Genomic DNA, 22,402 nt, shown 5'->3' with positions numbered 1-22,402 from the left:
ATTTTTGTCCATATTCGAGCGGAATGTTGAACAACCTTCGTGCGGGCCCTGGTTCAGTTCCCCAACGTCCGAGCTAATGGACATTACAAATTTCACTAAATGATGCAGTATCTTAGCTGTCTCTCTAATTATAAAGTTGTTAATCTTTTTTATAACCTTTGAGTGCTAGTTCTCAAAAGGTTCTTTACCTCAGAAAGAGAGAGAGAGAGATTCTATTTTTGTCCATATTCGAGCGGAATGTTGAGCAACCTTCGTGCAGGACCCGGTTCAGTTCCCCAACGTCCGAGCTATTGCACATAGCAAATTTCTCTAAATGAGGCAGTATCTCGCCCCCACCCCCCGGATCAATGATTTTAGGGCAGTAAATAAGCAATTGCAATCTAATCCCCCCCCCCCGCCCAAAAAAAAAATACTGTTCATGAAAATGTGAGCTTATTTATACTAATTTATGAATATAAAAAAACAACTCGACATTTGTACAATTTTTATTTACATAAATAAATTAGTCTCTATGCCTTTTTTGTCTTCTTAGGAAATAATCGGTCGAAGGACATGCGAAATGGTGCGTCTGCAAATGGGGCAGTTTCTCATAGATACAAGACAATTACTGCATGTTACCATATGTCTGCAGGGCAGCAGTACGACACTCAACGCATTGTTAAAGCACACCTTACACAAAATATCAGCAGCCCAAGACGTTGGCGTAGATGTGTTCATCACAGTTTCAACATGGGATGTCGCATCAAAGTCTGTGGCCTCTTCGCCAGTTTCAACATCCATTTCATTAGCGACTATAGTCGTCTCTTCCGCCTCTGTTTCAACAGGAGAAGGCAAAGCCCGCAAACCAAGATTAGTGCTCATGAACCCGCTCATTGATCCAACAACGTCGACATCCATTTCATTAGCTGTGGCGACTGTTTCCATGTCAGAGGGCGCGGATTGCCATTCCAGATTCGCAGGCTCTACCCTACCTTCCACATCCTCATGATGAATTCCCCTTAAACCCATTTCGGCTTTAGTGCTCTCTTGCATATACCACAACATTAATTCTATACATCTGGCCTCTGTAACAAACGGTAATAAATCTTTGGTGCTTTTGAGATATAGCCTTAAGGCAGGTCTCACACAGACATCAGGAAATCCAAAATGTTCAATTAATGCTGGGAAAAAACCCAAACCTTCCATCAGACCAGTTAAAAGATGTTCATCTATGGGTTTTATAGTTCGACGCTGCGAAGATTCTCTAGCATTCTTAATGAACTGTGCATCCTTTTTAATGTTGACAAAGGTGCACTCAGGATACCATTGCGCGTGCAGTGTCCAAGGGTCATCAGCGGGTTCCCAATTACGAAAACCATTCCCACAGAAAAAGCAGCGCATGTGGTCACTTAGGCCTGTAAATTTAAGAAAAAAAATATTCCCATTCATTATTATTATTATAGCTCACATCCAGCAATGTTGTAATACAAAAACACACACACGCGCACACACACACACACACTTCCCGGGACCAAAGAGCCAGAGCTCCACCCCCGCAAGCACAATTGGGGGAGTAAACACACTTTTTTTCAGATATATACAAGAGTTGTTACATTCTTGTACGGCCTAGCATTTCGGGCAGGTCCCTAGAATACAATCCCCACCTCGAAGAATCGTTTTTTACAACCAAGTACCCATTTTACTGTTGAGTTAAACAGAGGCTACAGTTAAGGATTTGCGCCCAGTAAATCCTCCCCGGCCAGGAGGATACACACGCACACACTAAAAATAACAAAAACTCCAACAATATTTGTTTACCACAGAAGAAAAATCCTGATTCTGCCAATTCGTGAGATGTTTGCTTGACACAACCAGTCCAGCTGAGGTCGAATGTTTCCAAACGCTGTTTGTATGTTGCCAAGCCTGGATATCTAGGTTTAGCGTATGGAATTACCCCCAGAACCTGCAAATCATCTCCAGTCATTTTAGTTTCTTCCTCGCGGGGTGGGGTCTCTAAAAAAACAAAGATGCTCCATCACATATATGCATAAGACACAGGTTCTAAGTCAATTCTTTCAAAAACAAAAAAAATAAAGAAAAATTATTTGAAAAGACTTACTGCGTTTATACTTATTTTTTTTTTTGTCCTCCCTCCACATCGCCAATACTAATTATTCACAGATAAACTAGTAAATTATATTTATACAATATACTCACGATCAGATGTTGCTATATTCTTTGGTTCGAATAGGGGTGAAAAGAAATCCAGCCCATATTCGAATGCCAGTTTGGTGATTTCCAAAGGAACGTTATTGTCCTTTTCGCCTCTTATGAAGGAACAATTTGGCGACACTTTCGCATGCCTACTACGGGGCGTATCGCCCTCAATCCAAGCATGCACAACTTTACAACAAAAGGCGCAGGAACAATGATCCGCAACTCTCAGATAATAAAATCCCTCATTCACCAGGTCTTGGGGGTTTAGCCACTCGACAGGCCAATTTATAAAGGTGTCTAAACGCATTTGGGCACATTTAAGACTGTCCCTGGAGTAAAACGTTTTAGTACGGGAAGGTTCCATTGTGTACTGGTGCGACACTAGCGAATGGAGGCAAGATCCTAGGCTTTATATTGCCCGTCCTTTCCCTCCCCGAAATAAGTGTCAAAGATCGCTACATATGTGCTAGTTTCTTTTTTTTTTTTTGGTTTGGCAATTCTAGCCACCGCTACTCTTTTTTTTTATGGCATAATTATGAGGAAACAGGGAAAGGAAAAAATGACTCGCAAATGTGCTAAATCATGTTGCATAATGCAGTGAATTAAAAAAAAAAAGATGGCAGTTGGTAGTCTAGGAAAGGTGACCAAGTACTTATTTTTTGTGATAATTATCGAGAAATGTCATTAACTACATAAGGTATCCCTAATGTCAATAAGTTATCACAAACCTTCCAATAATGATGTGGCCTCCATGACTTTATATATATTTCATTAAGGGAATATGGTCTGACTACGGTTTTTTCATGGGGGGGGGGGGGGACATTAAAAAAAAAAAATTGTAACATGTCGCACTGTGTTTGACCTTTTCTGCTTCTGAAAAAAAAGGTTGCCAGTGTTTGGGTATTAAGCTGACGTATATTGATATTTTATGGCAAGATATTTTGAGATACATATTGCGCTATTTGAGGTGTTTTTTTTATGCTAATTAAGTCAGTGAAAAAAAAATGTTCCTATGGGCTTCTTGTTGGTCGAGGCCCTTATAATAATAATAATAAATATTTTCTCAGTACGTGGTAACTTTTACACGCACTAGCAGGGATGGAGATATAAGGGCGCAAAGCCCCCACGACGAATATTCGCAGGGTCGACACAGGGCGGTTGACTAGGCTTTATCCAAAACATAAGGGAAAGTAAAAAAAAAAAGAAAAATGGAGACGTGGCTGGAAACGCACACCGGATATTTAACTGATGAAGAATTTTGCAATAATGAAACTTGCATTGTGTATCCTGTAAACTGCATATCTTGCGTCCCGTACGGGATGGCGAAGGACATATCAGTGAAATACAAACACGCAAGCGCCTATGGTGAACGCAGGCCTTTGTATAATCTCAAGAGATGTGTTCCCCATGATCGCCCAATTCCCGGTTCAATTCATGTCTCCAATCGTCGAGCTGAAAATCTCCCCTGCATTATTGCTGCTGCAGTACAATATGGTATAGGGGCGCCTGTAGAGAACAATGAGATCGCCAAGTCGCATATAGAAAAATCCAAAGATCGTGATATGCTCACCGGATTAAAAGAAGATACAACGCAAAATCGCCTCATCTATTTCAAAAAGGCTATAGAAGCCTTAACGAGATCCATCAAGTCTTCTCCGGAAATCGCACGAGTTGTATTACCTGTGGGTATTGGTCGCACCTGTGTTCAAAGAGATGAAGTTTGGGAGGAAACATATGTTCCAATTATCGAAGATCTGTATGAAAACTTAAAACATTACGATGTTAATGTTATATTGGTGCGTAATGACCAGAGCTCCAAGGAAAAAAAAAATGTCCCTGGCAACTCTACGATGCGCAGTTGTCCCCCGCGCCGGCGTGAAAAGTGTATATAGACCCCCTTCCGAGTCGCTACCTCACAAGCCAGCACTATGGAGCTTCCCTCCCTGATTGGCGACTTTGCCTCTTTGTCCATCTATAACAATCGTGATTGTCTGCTCTATGATTTGGATGCAACAAGCGTGCAGTTGAGCGAAATGGTGCACACTTTATGGGAACGATACCCCTATGCTCGATTGCATCGGAAAAACCTGCCGCACAAAAATCGTGCTGTTAGAACTGATAGAGATATCCCCGGCCTCATATTTGTTGGCGAAGCATCCGAATTCTGCAATAGGATGGATGACGACCCCTATGAAAGTTATGCTGTTTTACCGCACCTTATTGGATTAATCACCCAGTTTACCAACGGTCCAGCGACGCTATCTTCTTACAAAAAGCCCAGGTACGAAGCATGGAGTTTGGATGAGCATTTTTATGACAGCCTGAAAAATGATACCGAATACCAAAGATGGCGTTGGTTTGACAAAGCTCTGCGAAAAGCCATTGAAACATATTCTTCAGAGAAGCCGAAGAGGACAAGTGGGAAGGATTATTTTCCCATATGGGTTGGGCAAGGCTTGCGGGCAGTATCTCACAAGTGGCGAACGCAACATATGGGAGACTAAATATTTCCCTGTGATGTGCAAATTAGCTCAGAAACTGCAAGAACGTGGTATAGACACTTTGATGATATGTCCTGTAAATAATGACACGCCAACTCGCTCTCCAACCCATGGCATCTTTAGACACAAGATTCCACGTATGGCCATTCCACCTGTTTCTACGAATGATAAAGACTCTGTTTCAACTGTCGGACCTGCCGCTGACGTGAGAGAAGACGGGTCAGCTGTCGTGGAAGATACTACGAGCGTTGCTGTGGAAGATGATCCATCTACCGGCGCCATGTCTGTTACTGTAGGAGATGAAGTGCTCACTATTGTGGAAGACGACGACAATGAAGACAAAGAGAAAATGGAAATGGAATATAATGAAGATGAGATTAGAAAAGCTGTAGAATCTATATTGTAATATTTCATACAAATTAAACCACAAAAAAAGAAATGTTAACCTGTATTTTTATTTACTTTTCCTAATTTCTCTACACACACACACACACACACACACATTTATTTATTTATTGTTTCCTAATTTCTCTGTACAAAAAGAAAAACTATGAATTACATATTATAAAAGCCTCTAACAACTCTATGTGACAAGGTGTATATAAGACAAAGGTTATGTTAAAAAACCTTTTTAATCGCTTCGAGATGTGTTCCAACTACATGCGAGCCAAATTACGGAGACTCAAAGATTCTATTATTGAAGTGGATTTCCCCAACGATGATATATTTAAACCCGGGGACTGTATTGTCTATGATCTTCCTGCCCTACACCAGTTTTCTAATGGTTACTCCCAACAGCTGTGGGAAAAATATCCTTATGGGGTGGTTGAAAAGAAAATATGTCCTGAAACGCTTTGTGCTGTAGTTACGGATCGTGACACTCCAGGAAATATAATCCTCTCCCCGCCACCAGAACCTAATGTGCAGCCTTATCTCTTAGCCCTCATATGTCAATATAGTGTAGGTGCGTCTATTGAAAATAATGACATTAACCAATTTCATATTAAGCACAGTAAAGATATTGATTTAGTAGCGGGATTGCGGAGAGATACAACTATCAACAGACGATGGTGTTTTAAAAAGGCCGTGAGTCGCATTATGAGCGAAGCCAAGAGTAATAATTCTATCAAACGGATAGTTATGCCATTTGGTATAGGCTGCAATTCTGGGGTGGGTTGGTCTAGAGCGGGTGAAGAAGAAGAAGAAGAATGGCTGGCATCTTACTACCCTACACTGGCTCATTTGGCCCATGTAATGAAAAAATGCAAAAAAGAATTTGTGCTGGTGCGTCCTAAACAAGATGGAGCAGGGAAAGGTCAAGTACCGCCACAAGTAGTGAAAAGACCATCGAGTAAAAGGAGGAACCTTAGATCTTATTACACTAACGACGAATAATAAAAAAGTGCTTGTTTTTTTTTGTATATGTACTCATAATAAAATAAAAAATTGTATAAATGTCAATTTTTTTTTTTATCTGTTAAAGTAGTTTTTAAAAATAAGAGAGAGACCTCATCACTTATTCACCCCCATGACAAGTACTCTAGCAAATACTACCTGACATTTTTTTTTTTTAACATATTTCATCTTCAAGGGGAGTGTGCAATAATAATAATAATAATGATACATGATTTTTTTTTTATTTAGGTAAAAAACACACACATATATATATATATATATATATATATATATATATATATATATATATATATATATATATATATATATATATATATATATATATATATATATATATATATACAAACAAAATAATGTTCTGATTGAACAGAGTCTGGGTTGGGGGACAAAGTCTCGGGATTTGGGGATAACCCCCCCCCCATCAGGCCACCTGCACATTGTTCCTGTAGTATGTCCCCTTTGCATCATTAGTTCCTAAGAGTTATCTTGTGGGTGGAGCTTTATCTAGATCTGCCTTAATGACGGGATGCAAATTTTCCCTCCAATAAACCTCATCCTCTGGCGCAATTTCCTCAGCTTCGGAGGTGGAACAATAATCCCCAAAGAAAATTTCTCTAAATGCATTCTGCGCTCGAACTTTGTCATGATAAATAAACCAGTTTTCACGCTGTTTAAAATCAATCCCCGCAAACTGTTTTTCTATTTCACCTTGGGCTTGCACCCACTCGATAAAGTTGGGTATTCCATTATACACCACTTTAATCAAGCCTATTCCTATTTCGACAGGTAGTCTTATTTCTGTTTCGTCACAAAAACCGCCATATACGGTCTCAACGGCGTTAATTTTTTTAGTTTTCTGTCTTTGAACATGTGAGTCTTCTAAATCTGCGCCTTCATACTGCTTTTCAATTGCCGCCAAAGCCTTGACGCGTGCGATGAACTTGGGCAATTCCTCATACTCCACGAGGCAATGACCTCATGAAATAAATACCAGGGTCGATTCCCTGCATTGCATCTTCCTCTTTTCCTCAACATCTACAGCCTGATGGCCGAGCTCTGATAAAAGATATAACAGAAAAAAATTAATTGCATACGCCCATAGAGAGAGAGAGAGAGAAAAAAAAATCGTTGAACTTTATTGGATTTCTTTTAGATTTAACTTTTAACTACTTGGAACGAATTATCAATGAGGCACAAACCATGACAAGTCCTGTAAAGTATTAGGGTTTATGCATACCATTTATAGTCTCCATCACAGCTTGGTCGTATGATCTCTCACTAAGAACCCCACACCCCCCCCAGCCAGATATAGGCCGAGACCTCCTGAACTTGCTGCCAGGGGTCGCCAGTTTATTTTTTTTGTTTTTTATCTATAAGTTGGAATAAATAAGCTCGTATTTCCTTGAACGTTTTTTTGACAAAATTCTTGATGTGGGAAACAAATACTCAAATGTGTGAGGGAATGAAAATGCGCGAAGAGGCCATAATGGTCCTAAGAACACACATTCTTTCCACAGTCACTGATAAGTCGCCGGCTGGATGGATTGCAATTGCTTATTTACTGCCCTAAAATCATTGATCCAGGGGGTGGGGGGCGAGATACTGCCTCATTTAGAGAAATTTGCTATGTGCAATAGCTCGGACGTTGGGGAACTGAACCGGGTCCTGCACGAAGGTTGCTCAACATTCCGCTCGAATATGGACAAAAATAGAATCTCTCTCTCTCTCTCTCTTTCTGAGGTAAAGAACCTTTTTGAGACCTAGCACTCAAAGGTTAAAAAATAAAAAAGATTAACACCTTTATAATTAGAGAGACAGCTAAGATACTGCATCATTTAGTGAAATTTGTAATGTCCATTAGCTCGGACGTTGGGGTACTGAACCAGGGCCCGCATGAAGGTTGCTCTGCTCCTGTGCAAATGAGGAAACATTTGGGAGAAAGAGAGGAAGCAAGATTTACTCCCTTGGAAAACCTTTATAAAAAATTTGTGGCCAGAGTTTTGAAAATATCGGCAACTTTTTTTTTATACAGAATGAAACTCTTATTTAATAAATAATATATATCCTGAAGAATAAATCTTCCTCTATGAGATATATATTTTTAGTTAATTTTAAAAGTTTGTATTTACCGTAATGATGAAGCCTTCCAACCATAGCTCATTAAAAGTTTTTTTTTGTTTATGAAATCGTGTAAGTATTTATGCAATATTTATTATAAAACAATCATAATACGCAGTGGCATATCATTTTTATAAAGAGGCTTTATAAGGTAAATATAATAGCAATGCGAAACTCTTTCTATCTGACGTATTATTTTAAATAAATACATTTGGGTGAAAAACATGTCTATTGCCCGCGTGAGCGACTTGGGTGGGCTCTTGCAGATTCTATGTATTTTAATCTCTAAACATTTGAGTGCCAAGAACAACTCTCGTGCAGGCCCGCATTCAGTTCTCGACGTTCAAGCTTTTGCTATAGTAAATGTCTCTAAAAATGAGGCCGTATCTCGCCCTGACCAACTGTTTTTGGCTCAATTGTAACCCATCCAGCCACAGTCTGCTGGGCAGGACCCAGTGCAGGTTTGGAAGGCTTTGGAAATTAAAGCACCGTAAGATTGTGAGTGTTCAAGTCTAGGGTGGACTAAGCATTTTGTGCGAATGTGAAAGCCCTGGGTTTATTTGTGTAAGTTAAAAATTGAGTTTTTGTTTGTGTATAAGAGTTTAGCAATGTGTTTAAGTAAGATTGTGCAACTGTTTTAAGTTTAGGGGGGACTAAGTATTTTGCGTGAATGTGAAAGCCCTGGGTTTATTTGTGTAAGTTAAAAATTGAGTTTTTGTTTGTGTATAAGAGTTTAGCAATGTGTTTAAGTAAGATTGTGCAACTGTTTTAAGTTTAGGGGGGACTAAGTATTTTGCGCGAATGTGAAAGCCCTGGGTTTATTTGTGTAAGTTAAAAATTGAGTTTTTGTTTGTGTTTAAGAGTTTAGCAATGTGTTTAAGTAAGATTGTGCAACTGTTTTAAGTTTAGGGGGGACTAAGTATTTTGTGCGAATGTGAAAGCCCTGGGTTTATTTGTGTAAGTTAAAAATTGAGTTTTTGTTTGTGTGTATAAGAGTTTAGCAATGTGTTTAAGTAAGATTGTGCAACTGTTTTAAGTTTAGGGAGGACTAAGTATTTTGCGCGAATGTGAAAGCCCTGCGTTTATTTGTGCAAGTTAAAAATTGAGTTTTTGTTTGTGTATAAGAGTTTAGCAATGTGTTTAAATAAGATTGTGCACCTGTTTTAAGTTTAGGGGGGACTAAGTATTTTGTGCGAATGTGAAAGCCCTGGGTTTATTTGTGTAAGTTAAAAATTGAGTTTTTGTTTGTGTATAAGAGTTTAGCAATGTGTTTAAGTAAGATTGTGCAACTGTTTTAGGTTTAGGGGGGACTAAGTATTTTGCACGAATGTGAAAGCCCTGGGTTTATTTGTGTAAGTTAAAAATTGAGTTTTTGTTTGTGTATAAGAGTTTAGCAATATGTTTAAGTAAGATTGTGCAACTGTTTTAAGTTTAGGGGGGACTAAGTATTTTGCGCGAATGTGAAAGCCTTGGGTTTATTTGTATAAGTTAAACAAAAAAAAATTAGTTTGTTTTTGCGAGCGAGTTTGTTTAAGCATGTGCTATCATTAAAAAACTTCCAAAGTAATGACAGTAATGCCAAAATGAATTCATCTTTTCACTTTTTGAAAGGTGGAGGTGTAACATTTTCTGAAAACCTTTGCGCTTGATATACCATGGTACTGACATAAATGGCAACTGTCGACTTTTAAATTTTAACACATGATTTCAAAAAGCATTTCATAGCAACATGTAGCGCCAGTCGATGCACAATATGAAGTTACTGGGCCCCCACCACAATAGCTGCAAACTATTATGATGTTAAAAAATGAAATTTAATACAGAATACAAACAGATTCCCAATATGTATTAAATTGCTTAAACCACTCAACTACTTTCCTTTATAGTATATTTACGAGTGTCATATTAATGTTTGGAGTGTCAAACCCAACACAATATGGCTGAGGCCCCACTATTTAAACTTCTTTTCGTATTCTATGAAATATCACAGGTATTGTTAATGCTTGTAACGTTTATTACAAAAGATAGACATACATTTGATGCTATTTTTCATATTAAAATCTAATTTGAGGCCCGAAAAATATATGTATAAAATCTATAAACAGGTTAGAACCATACAAATGCAAGTATGCCTTTTTCACCAGTAATCAACTGAATGCCACAGAAAATGGAATCTTTACTTTAGCTACAGAAAACGGAGCAAAGCCAAGGGGGGATGACTGGAATAAACAGCTTCCAACCTGACTCTTCTCGCACATAAACATGTCTTTCTTGACCTCATTTCAAATTATATAGAGTACTGAAAGCTCATTTTCCATAGCAAATATACTAAGGAACTCATTTTACGACTAGAACGCAAACTAGGACCCCTCATTCAGATTCAAAACATGAGAATTATTGACTGAACATTTCCCCACTATCAAACACACAGGACTCTTTAAAGCTATTTTAACTTCTTTAAAACCCCAATATGACCCATATCACATGCAGATCCTGTTCTATGACTCGCCCTTCATGTCAATGTACCCCACAGTATCATGCAAAGTATCATCACAGTATCACAGTATCATCCACCTCTGACCATTACAGAAAATGGAGCTGTGCCCAAGGGCTCCCTATACTATTCAGTCATAGCCTCATTAAAGTACTCCAAAAACTTCTATATTCGCTTTCAACTGTGTTTCTTGGTTTGAATCTATTGAACAATCACCCTCTGATCCATTCAAAAGTAAGGGCCCCCAAATTGATACCGTAGTACTCTCGTAACACCCCCGGGACAAATCGTGAATTTTTGCTCATGCCATTAAAATACTCCAAAAACGTTTATATGCCTTTCACCAGTGTATTTTTTGGTTTCCAACTATTGAACATTCATCCTCGGTGCCTCTCATAAGTAGAGACCCCCCTTCTTGAGGCCCTAGACTCATCTTAAAGCAAGGCGACAAAAAGTAAAAAAAAAACAGGTTAGGATAGGGCACCAGTTCCTCAGGTATACCCTGGGTGGTGGTCCCCCCGGGACCCCAGGGGGGACCACCATCCCACCCCCGCCAGCCAGCCAGGAGCGCGCTGACTGTGCCCTAACCTAACCACCTAAAACAAGAGGGTTGGACGAATCCGCCTGCCAGGGTCAAGTCGGCATGGAAGTGCCCAACCGTTTCTGAAACATTTTACCTCAATTTGTCTCCTTTTACATTACTCACACCCTGGTGATGCTGGGGATAATGAATGATAACACCACACCTTTTGAATGCTGGGAATAATTTTTGATAATACTACACCTTAATGATACTGGGAACAATGGTTGATAACACCACACCCTAATGATGTTGGGAATATTGGCTGATAACACCCCACCCTGGTAATGCTTTTAATAATGGATGATAACACTGATGATGATAACTCAGTGGATGATGCTGGGAGTATTGGCTGAAAACACCTCACCCGGGGAGCCGGTCGGCCGAGCGGACAGCACGCTGGACTTGTGATCCTGTGGTCCTGGGTTCGATCCCAGGCGCCAGCGAGAAACAGAGTTTCTTTCACCCTATGCCCCTGTTACCTAGCAGTAAAATACGTACCTGGGTGTTAGTCAGCTGTCACGGGCTGCTTCCTGGGGGTGGAGGCCTGGTCGAGGACCGGGCCGCAGGGAGGTTATCTTGAGATGATTTCGGGGCTTTAGTGTCCCCGCGGCCCGGTCCTCGACCAGGCCTCCACCCCCAGGAAGCAGCCCGTGACAGCTGACTAACACCCAGGTACCTATTTTACTGCTAGGTAACAGGGGCATTCAGGGTGAAAGAAACTTTAGCCCATTTGTTTCTGCCTCGTGCGGGAATCGAACCCCCGCCACAGAATTACGAGTCCTGCGCGCTATCCACCAGGCTACGAGGCCGGGACACCAAAGCCCCGAAATCATCTCAATATAACCTCAAGATAACCTCACCCTGATGATGCTGGGAATATAGGCTGATAACACCCCACCTGGGAAATGCTTTTAATAATGGTTGATAACACCTCAGAGACAACGGGAGAGACATCTCCCGCCAACACATCACAAGGCGCAGTGTGGTTACAATGCGACCCAAACGTCTTAAGGTCAGAGCTACTCCACTTGAAGGTCATGCTATCGGAAGAAGCAATATTTTAAAGGTCCTGAAGGACGTAACTGGCCTCAAACCCGCTGACATTAGTCAGGAAGGTGAAGATATCGTGCTCTACTTTTCATGTGAAGAGGAGCTAGAAAAACTCCTCACTAACGATGAAAAACTCCTTTCTTCGCAAAGAGCACTACCTACATCCTCACTTCCCACGTCAGTTCCTGGCCGTCAGTTCCTGGAAGAACTGTTTTTACCAGCAGGACTAGCCGGTGGATCGCTGAGCGACCTCAACATCATATCATAAACAATATCGAGGACGAAAATCCAAACCTGTCGGTATTCAACCAAGAGTTCTGCAACACCGAGAAAACATCAATGAAGATTACGTTCACCACCATAGCTGCGGCCACCCAGGCTGCCACACAAGGATTCTACTGCTTCGGCCTAAAAATACCACCCCATCAAATAAAAAAGGAACGCTACCATGAGATCCAGCAGTGCTTTAAGTGCTACGAGCTCTCCCACTCGACCAACAAGTGTCAGCACCCTGTCCAGAGGTGCAGCCTGTGCGCACTGGACCATCACTACTCCATATGCAAGGCAACAGTCCATCACTGCTTGTTCTGTGATGGCAATCACCCTGCAATTTCCTACCGCTGCCCCCGCAGACAGGAAATCATCAAAGCCCAGGTTGAAGCCAAAAGAAACAACTCGTCTACCTCCTCGACCAGAGCCCCAAGCGTTCAACTCTCACTAGTCGACCAGAAGACTTTCCGGTCCTACCAACATGTAGCTCCTCCCAGCAGGCGACACAGCCTTCTCATTAGGAACCCAAGGTCCCACAGGCTCCTTCACAGCCCCCTGCATCACGTGCAGGGCATTATCCCTGGTCTTCTTAAACTAGCGGAAAGGCTTGCAGGACCAGACAACCAGCGTTTTGTCAGTGAACTAAACGCATTATACATAGACAATGGCCTGGCCCCCATCATAGCCACTAGCGTAAATCTCACTGCCTCCTCTACCACTCCGGAGACTACTACCAGGACGACCAAGTGGTCAACTTCAACACCGACTCCAGAACCACCCATGACCCGGGCGACACAAACAGAGGTAATTCCTTCTCCAGCTCCCAACACTCCTAGCATCACTATCTCAGCAGCCGCGCTAGCAGACGTGCTGTCTACAAACGATCACAGCACCACCAGCGCTCCTGAAATAGCTACAACCACCAATCAATGACACCTAAGCCTACCTAAGGCTGCGAGGCGAAAGACAAAAACGCCCACTACGGAGGTTACGGACTCCTCAGACGAGGAAATCATAGTAGGAGCTCCACCGCCGCATCACGAATACGACACGGGTCAAGACTTCCTCATGGAGGCCACGTCACCAAACTCTAACGACAGCACTGCTCAGCCAAAGTTGCAGGCAAAAAAAAGCAGAAAACCTAGAGGTCTACACTAACCCCACCAGCTCCATAACTGGTATAGCCAGCCCTCCAGGATGAAAACCCTCATGAATCGCCACATCTCTAGTATCAGCCACTGATACAGATAATGGCTCTAAAGAGTCTCCACTTACGGGCTCACCATAGCCCGTGCTACTGGAACTTATTGTTCTGAGTAGCGAATCTTAAACAACAACAACACCACACCCTGGTGATGTTGGGAATAATGGTTGATAACACCACACCTTTTGAATGCTGTGAATAATTTTTGATAATACTACACCTTGATGATGCTGGGAATAATGGTTGATAACACCTCACCCTGGTGATACTTGGGATAATTACTGATAACGCCACATCCTGGTATCGCTGGGAATAATAGTTATATACGTGATTTCATCGTATGATTACAATTAAATTGTATATGTTGTTCTTTTGGAACATTGTAAATGTTCCAAAATGAACAATGACACATTGTAAATGTTCTTTTGACACATTATACGACGTAGAAATCCATTGGCGTTCAAGATATTCGTTGAGCTTATTACATACGACTGGGGCAGGATTTCGTCGAGGTCAACTGGGCGCACTCAACCTCTCACCACATTATTCCATTCTCTAGATTCATCACACAACATGTAGTAGGCATCCTTCAGTCTCGAGAGACTATGGAGTTGCGCCCTAGTTGTCAATCCTGGTGCAGCGTCTGGTGTGACTGATGAGGCCAATCCGAGAGTGGCAGTCCATCCCACACCGAGCACAAACGAAGTCTGATTCTGGTCTGTCTTCCTGGTTACCGGCTTTCCTTCTCTGTCTCTTTGCCTCCGATTCCTTGGCAAGTGACTCCTCGAACTTGGAGAGACCTCGTTGAACAGACTGCCTCCAGGCTGAACGGTCTGTAGCCAGTGTCTCCCATATAGCAAGATCGACGTCCATGGCTTTCAGGTCCCTTTTGCATACGTCTTTGTACCGTAGCTGGGGCTTGCCTGTTGGACGCTTTCCCTGCCTCAGCTCTCCATACAGGAGATCCTTGGGGATCCTGCCGTCGCCCATTCGCACAACGTGCCCGAGCCAGCGCATTCGTCTCTGTTTCAGCATTGTGTACATGCTGGTGATTCTTGCTCTCCCCAAGACGTTGTTGTTTGTCACCTTGTCCTGCCAGGTGATGTCCAAGATGTGTCTAAGGCAGCGCATGTGGTAGGCATTCAGCCGTCTTTCCTAACGGGCGCGGAGTGTCCAAGACTCACTGCCATAAAGGAGAGTGCTCAGGACACAGGCTCTGTAAACCTGAATCTTAGTATACTCAGTTAGCCTATTGTTGGTCCACACTCTCTTTGTCAGTCTGGACATGGTAGTAGATGCCTTACCGATGCGTTTGTTTAGCTCCGTATCAAGAGAGAGGGAGTCAGAGATTGTGGAGCCCAGGTACACAAAGTCGTGAACAACTTCCAGTTTGGAATCAGAGATGCCGATGTCAGGTGGGGAGTCCACTCCTTGTCCCATGACTTGTGTTTTCTTCAGACTGATGGTGAGTCCGAAAGCCTGAGAGGCCTCGCTGAAGCGGGTTATGAGCCGTTGGAGGTCTTCAGCTGAGTGGGCAGTGACTGCTGCGTCGTCGGCAAAGAGGAAGTCGCGCAGACACCTCAGCCGAACCTTTGTCTTGGCTCTCAGCCTGGCGAGGTTAAAGAGCCTTCTATCCGACCTGGTCCGGAGGTAAATGCCTTCCGTGACAGATCCGAAGGCGTGCCGCAGCATAACTGCGAAGAAAATCCCGAATAGGGTTGGAGCCAGTACGCAGCCCTGCTTTACTCCACTTCGGATGTCAAAGGCGTCTGATGTTAGGCCATCAAAGACCACGGTGCCCCTCATGTTCTCATGGAAAGATCTGATGATGCTGAGGAGCCTGGGTGGGCATCCGATCTTGGGGAGGATCTTGAACAGGCCATCCCTGCTGACGAGGTCGAAGGCCTTCGTCAGATCTATGAAGGCTACAAAGAGTGGCTGCTTCTGTTCCCTGCATTTCTCCTGCAGTTGTCTGAGGGAAAAAACCATGTCGATGGTGGACCTGCCAGCTCTGAATCCACATTGTGATTCTGGATAAACTCTCTCTGCAAGTACTTGGAGCCTCTTCAATGCGACTCGAGCAAACAGCTTTCCGACAATACTGAGGAGGGAGATTCCACGGTAGTTGTTGCAGTCGCCCCTGTCACCTTTATTCTTATACAGTGTGACGATGTTGGCATCCCTCATGTCCTGTGGCACCTCTCCTTCTTCCCAGCAGAGGCAGAGAATTTCGTGCAGCTCCATGAGCAGGCTACCTCTGCAGCACTTCAAGGTCTCAGCAGGAATGCCATCTTTGCCAGGAGCTTTACCAGAAGCAAGGGAGTCCAGGGCATCGCTGAGTTCTTCCAGGGTCGGTTCACTGTCGAGCTCCATTAACACAGGCAGACACTCAATGGCGCTCAGGGCATCTTCGGTGACCACATTGTCCCTGGCGTATAGCTCAGAGTAGTGCTCGACCCAGCGCTTCAGCTGCAGTGTCTGGTCCTGAATCACCTCGCCAGTGGCAGATTTCAGAGGAGCGGTCTTCCTCTGGATTGGGCCGAGGGCCTGCTTGATGCCGTCATACATTCCCCTTACATTGCCTGTATCCGCTGCAGTCTGTATCTGGGAGCAGAGCTGGAGCCAATAGTTGTTGGCACATCGCCTGGCGCTCTGCTGCACTTTGCAGCGGACGGCCCGAAGGATCTGTAAGTTGCGCTGACTTGGGCAGGCTTTGTAGGCTGCCAAGGCGTTTCTTTTCTCTTCGATTACAGGTGTCATCTCTTCCGAGTGAGCCTCGAACCAGTCTGCCGACCTGCTGGTCTTCTTGCCAAAGGTGGAAATGGCAGCGTTGAACACAGCGTCTCTGAAGTGCTCCCATCTTTTACAGGCAGTGACCCCAGCTGGGCCAGGGAGAGCTTCCTCGAGCACGTGTGCAAAATCTTCCACCTTGTCCTGGTTGCGGGTCTTGTTGGTGTCGATGCGAGGTCTGCCCGCCTTTTTCGAGTGATGAATCTTCTTTGGTTGCATCTTGACCCTGCTACATACCAGGGAGTGGTCGGTGTCACAGACAGCACTCTGGTAGCTACGCGTAATCTTGACGCTGGGTAGACTTGCACGCCTGGTAAGAATCAGGTCAAGCTGGTGCCAGTGCTTGGATCTGGGGTGTCTCCAAGATACTCGGTGTTGAGGCTTTGTGCCGAAGAACGTGTTGGTGACACAAAGACCATGAAGGCAGCAGAGTTCTAGCAGACGTTGCCCGTTCTCATTCATCCTTCCTATGCCGAATTGACCCAGGCAAGTGGGCCAAATGTTGTGCTCGGCACCCACTCTGGCGTTGAAGTCGCCGAGGATGAACAGTGGCTCCTTTACAGGGATTCTCGCTATGACTCTGTTGAGGTCATCGTAGAATTTTTCCTTTGCCTCTGCTGGAGAAGTCAGGGTTGGTGCATATGCACTAATTACATTGACTGGTCCTGTTTGGGAGTACAGTTGCAGAGACAGAATTCGTTCGGTTTCCCCCATCGGTGGCATAATGTGTCCCAACAGTGCATTCCTGACGGCAAATCCCACACCATGTTCTCTGGTCTCATCTGGAGGTTTTCCTTGCCAGAAGAAAGAGAAGGTCCTCTCTCTCACAGATCCTGATCCCGGGAGCCTGGTCTCTTGGAGAGCAACAATATCCATCTGCAGCTTGCTCAGCTCCCTATCGATGATTGCTATTTTTCGGGCGTCATTGATTTCTTGCAGGTCGTCAGAGAAACCTGGTGTCAGTGTCCTGACGTTCCATGTGCCCAGCTTTAGGGCAGTTGATATTTTCTTCTTTGGTTTGGTATTGCTTGGTGCAAAGTTGTCGGGCCGCTTGTCAGTTTTCACCCTAAACCCCACACACCCAGTGAGGTTAACGGACCGTGGCGAGGCAACACCTTATTGGCTGGGGTTTGCCCAGCTTGAGGCGGGCGGTAGCTGCCCAGTGGGGCGCGATGACCCCTCCCACCGTCGGAAGCAACCCCTGGCGTCACACTCTTCGCCAATCGAGCAGAAGACTTAAAACCGGTAGACTGTCGCTTCCCGTGTTGGTTCGACGCTGTGAGGCGAAGCTGGAGTGTCCTCTCCAGGGCGCAAAGCCTGGGTAGGTAGATATGGAGGAGAAGCTGTTACCCATGCAGCAGGTCCCCCCTCTCCACGTTGCTGAAATTATCCAATAGAGAGGCAAATGCCAATACGCATGGTTCCAGCAACGTCGCAGGAGCTGCCAGAACGAGGTCGACGTCAACAACGAACTGCCTTAGGGGCTCCAACTCCGGATTTTTCCTCGAGGTTGACTCCTGAAGCCTTCCCAAAAACAAGGGTATGACCGCAAGGCAGCGGAGGTTTAAAATCAGGGTTTTCCTTCCCCTACACAACATGTATACCTTCATTATATATTCGATTCATGACCCAACTGTTCCTACTAGATTAACTAAATCATGTGATAATGAACATAAATTTAAATTTTGTACTAAACTCTCTGAATGTGGAAATGAGAACTCTATATATGAATGGAATAAAACCCATCACAGTTTTCCTAAAATAAAATATAGCCTTAAGATATCATAAAGGTGTAATGAAGGCAAAAATGAATTGTAATTTTTTTATTTTAGTCTTTACAGTTGAAAATTTGATTAAATAAATTTGCAGATGCATTAAAAAATATATAACTGGCCAAGTTAGGCACAACTCAGGATATCTATAAACCAAAAATATAACTTACAAAGTTAAACATAACTCAGAATATTTTTAAACTCACAAGAAAAACAGGAACTCCAGTGCAGGCGATGAGTCACAATAACGTGGCTGAAGTATGTTGACCAGACCACACACAAGAAGTTGAAGGGACGATAACGTTTCGGTCTGTCCTGGACTATTCTCCAGGACCATTCTCTTATTCTCGTATTCGATAACGTATTCAATAACGAATTCGAAAAGTGTCTATAGAAAAGTATCCTCGTCTCTCTCTTCCTCCGCGCTCTACGCATCAGCGACCCTCAGTTTCTTGATTCTAAAATTGCCTTTATCTACAAATCATTCTCTCGCCTTGGTTATCCATTGCATTTCATCAACTGTGCCTACTCTCAAGCTAAACGAAATTTCTTTCATCCTAAACCTGCTTCCAACACTAGTAGCACTGTACTATGCCTTCCCTTCATATCTGAACTCAAAACTTTTACCAATACCTTTCGTCCTCTTGACATTAAACTCGCCTTTCGACAAACTAACACACTTCGTAGCAATCTAGTTCACACTGCTCCTCCTGCTTCTAATGCTGCTGGTGTCTGCTCTATTTCCTGTTCATCTTGTCCTTTCCAATACTTTGGCGAAACTGGCCGTACACTGAATGACAGACTTAAAGAACACAAGAGAAGTGTTAAGTCTGCAGACACTAACAATGCTCTCTTCTGCCATGTGAGGGATTCTAATCATCCCATTGATTGGTCTTCCTCTAAAATAATCTTTCCTGCCTCTACTCTACACAGACGCCGTCTTGTAGAATCGGCTCTTATACACAATGTACTCAACATGAACTTGAGTCCTGGCTTTGTTGCTGTGGACTCTTCCCTTTCACAGTATATACTCAAATGCTCTAATCTTTCTAACAAACGTGACTTAACATTAGCTTACCCCTTCCATTTATCTTTCTTTCTCTTTCCTTTTCTTTCTCTCTTCTCCCCTTTTTCTGTTCATTGTCTTCTCCTACGCTCCCTTGCTATCCTCTTCTTTTTCCTATTACTATCTCCTTCGGTGGTTATAATAGGAGCTGCCTCGTATGGGCCAAAAGGCCTTCTGCAGTTCTCATTATTACTATTATCCGCTACACCTTACTTTCCTCCTCAGCTCTATCTTGCCTATTTATTGCCTTTCTCTACCTCCTCATCACAATCGACTTGAGAATGGTCCAGGACGGACCGAAACGTCGTCGTCCCTTCAACTTCTAGTGTGTGTTCTGGTCAACAAAGTCCCAGTTGGACTATTTATAAAAAATCAGAAAAGGTCGGAGATTAGCATAGTAAGCCCATTCAAATATTAATAAGTCACTAGAGGCATGCAGGGTGCCTGGAATCATGGAGGGTTGCAAACGTGACTACTGGGATTCCGGTTATCACGGTACCTGCGGCCCTGTCTGTGACCTGACCTCTGACAACGTGGTGGCACTTCTGGTAAAGTTGGATGTTGGTCACATCCACCACCTATCGACCAGTTAGTTAAATGTCCATAGTGGGGAAGCTGCTTGAACCAATAACTGAATACAGTATTGAGGTTAGTCTTGAGGAACACAGTAGACGTCGCAGCTGTTGGCAGGGACCTAGTTCCTCACAACACGATAGATGTACACCACTGCATCACACGTATTGTCATAGTTCGGCACCACCGTCCTTACTTCCTGTTGAACACAAAAACGCAAAAGTTTACCTTTTGACAGTAAATGATATGAGAACATTACACTGGTAATAAAGTCAATTGGATAGAGGTAGAGTGTTAAGGGAAAACATATATCTGAACAAAGGTTAAAACATTCTTCTGTACAAATAAACATTGTCACTCTTACATAGATTTTACAGAAAAGTAAGTGTGTCGACCAATGATGAGTCAGGAGCAACTGCCTCGTACTTGGATCTTGATAATTGAATGGATCTTGAATGGTTGATATCAATTGGTTAACAATCGTTGACTTTCAGAATGGAAAGCACTTTAAAGAATTATAATTGTTTTATTCAATTCTTTTTCTCCGAGAAAATATTAAAATAAATCTAAATAGATCAGATAAGTAGTAGAATCTTGATATATATATATATATATATATATATATATATATATATATATATATATATATATATATATATATATATATATATATATATATATATATATATATATATATATATATTAATTCAGGAAAACTTGGCTATATATATATTATATATGTATATAACATTTATATTAAATATGTATATAATATATATTTATTATATATGTATATATATATTATATATGTATATATATATATTATATATGTATATATATATATATATATATATATATATATATACATATATATATATATATATATATATATATATATATATATATATATATATATATATATATATATATATATATATATATATATATATATATGTAACACGAATTTTCTCGATCTTTCTTACGTTTCTTTTCACTGTTGATGGTAATTCAAAAATCAATTCTCCAAAATTCATTTTTATTTCTAGCCTGACGTGACACTTGAGCGCGTTTCGTAAAACTTATTACGTTTTCAAAGACTTTAGTTTACACAAACACACACAACTTTAACTGAATAGAGCTTAAACATCTTTCGAGTTTTTATACCTACATTTGGGTGATGTGACATGTTACAATAGTTTTGGATGAGGTGAAAATAAACTTTTAACACAAGACAGAACACGAAACATTGAAATACAAACAGGTATTAAAAGTAGGTGACTGCAGAAGGCCTATTTTTATTGGTCCATATTTCTTGATGCTTCTATATTGGAGCGGAGTCTTGAAGTGGGTAGAATATAGTTGTGCATTAATTGGCTGTTGATTGCTGGTGTTGACTTCTTGATGTGTAGTGCCTCGCAGACGTCGAGCCGCCTGCTATCGCTGTATCTATCGATGATTTCTGTGTTGTTTGTTAAGATTTCTCTGGCGATGGTTTGGTTGTGGGAAGAGGCTATATGTTCCTTAATGGAGCCCTGTTGCTTATGCATCGTTAAACGCCTGGAAAGAGATGTTGTTGTCTTGCCTACATACTGAGTTTTTTGAGGCATACAATCCCCAAGAGGGCATTAGAAGGCATAGACGACGTTGGTCTCTTTTAAAACGTTCTGCTTTGTGTCTGGAGAGTTTCTCATGAGTAGGCTGGCCGTTTTTTGGGTTTTATAGTAAATTGTCAGTTGTATCTTCTGATTTTTGTCTGTAGGGATAACGTTTCTACTGACAATATCTTTCAGGACCCTTTCCTCCGTTTTATGGGCTGCGGAAAAAAAGTTCCTGTAAAATAGTCTAATAGAGGGTATAGGTGTTGTGTTAGTTGTCTCTTCAGAGGTTGCATGGCGTTTCACTTTCCTTCTTATGATGTCTTCCACGAAACCATTGGAGAAGCCGTTGTTGACTAGGACCTGCCTTACCCTACAGAGTTCTTCGTCGACTTGCTTCCATTCTGAGCTGTGGCTGAGAGCACGGTCGACATAAGCGTTAACAACACTCCTCTTGTACCTGTCCGGGCAGTCGCTGTTGGCATTCATGCACATTCCTATGTTCGTTTCCTTAGTGTAGACTGCAGTGTGGAAAACTCCGCTCCTTTCCATGACTGTTACATCTAGAAAGGGCAGCTTCCCATCCTTCTCCATCTCGTAAGTGAAACGCAACACAGAATTCTGCTCAAATGCCTCCTTCAGCTCCTGCAGATGTCTGACATCAGGTACCTGTGTAAAAATGTCGTCAACATACCTGCATACCTCCAATATAGAAGCATCAAGAAATATGAGCCAATAAAAATAGGCCTTCTGCAGTCACCTACTTTTAATACC

General features: G+C 42.4%; 1 protein-coding gene across 1 annotated transcript; it reads right to left on the bottom strand.

The window, feature by feature from the left end:
- Positions 1-470: 470 nt before the first annotated feature.
- LOC138371468 (baculoviral IAP repeat-containing protein 8-like) lies at positions 471-2,075 on the bottom strand. Its single transcript, XM_069336384.1, has 2 exons — positions 1,798-2,075; positions 471-1,394 (listed from the first exon to the last, which is right to left on the bottom strand). The coding sequence occupies exons 1-2, from the start codon at positions 1,961-1,963 to the stop codon at positions 529-531; spliced, it is 1,032 nt and encodes a 343-aa protein (XP_069192485.1). The 5' UTR covers positions 1,964-2,075; the 3' UTR covers positions 471-528.
- Between the last annotated feature and the right edge of the window lie 20,327 nt (positions 2,076-22,402).

This window comes from Procambarus clarkii, chromosome 35, assembly GCF_040958095.1.
Source record: "Procambarus clarkii isolate CNS0578487 chromosome 35, FALCON_Pclarkii_2.0, whole genome shotgun sequence".
Lineage (NCBI taxonomy): Eukaryota > Metazoa > Arthropoda > Malacostraca > Decapoda > Cambaridae > Procambarus > Procambarus clarkii.
The sequence above is the reverse complement of the archived record's forward strand: the minus strand, read 5'-3'. Positions and strand labels throughout refer to the sequence as shown.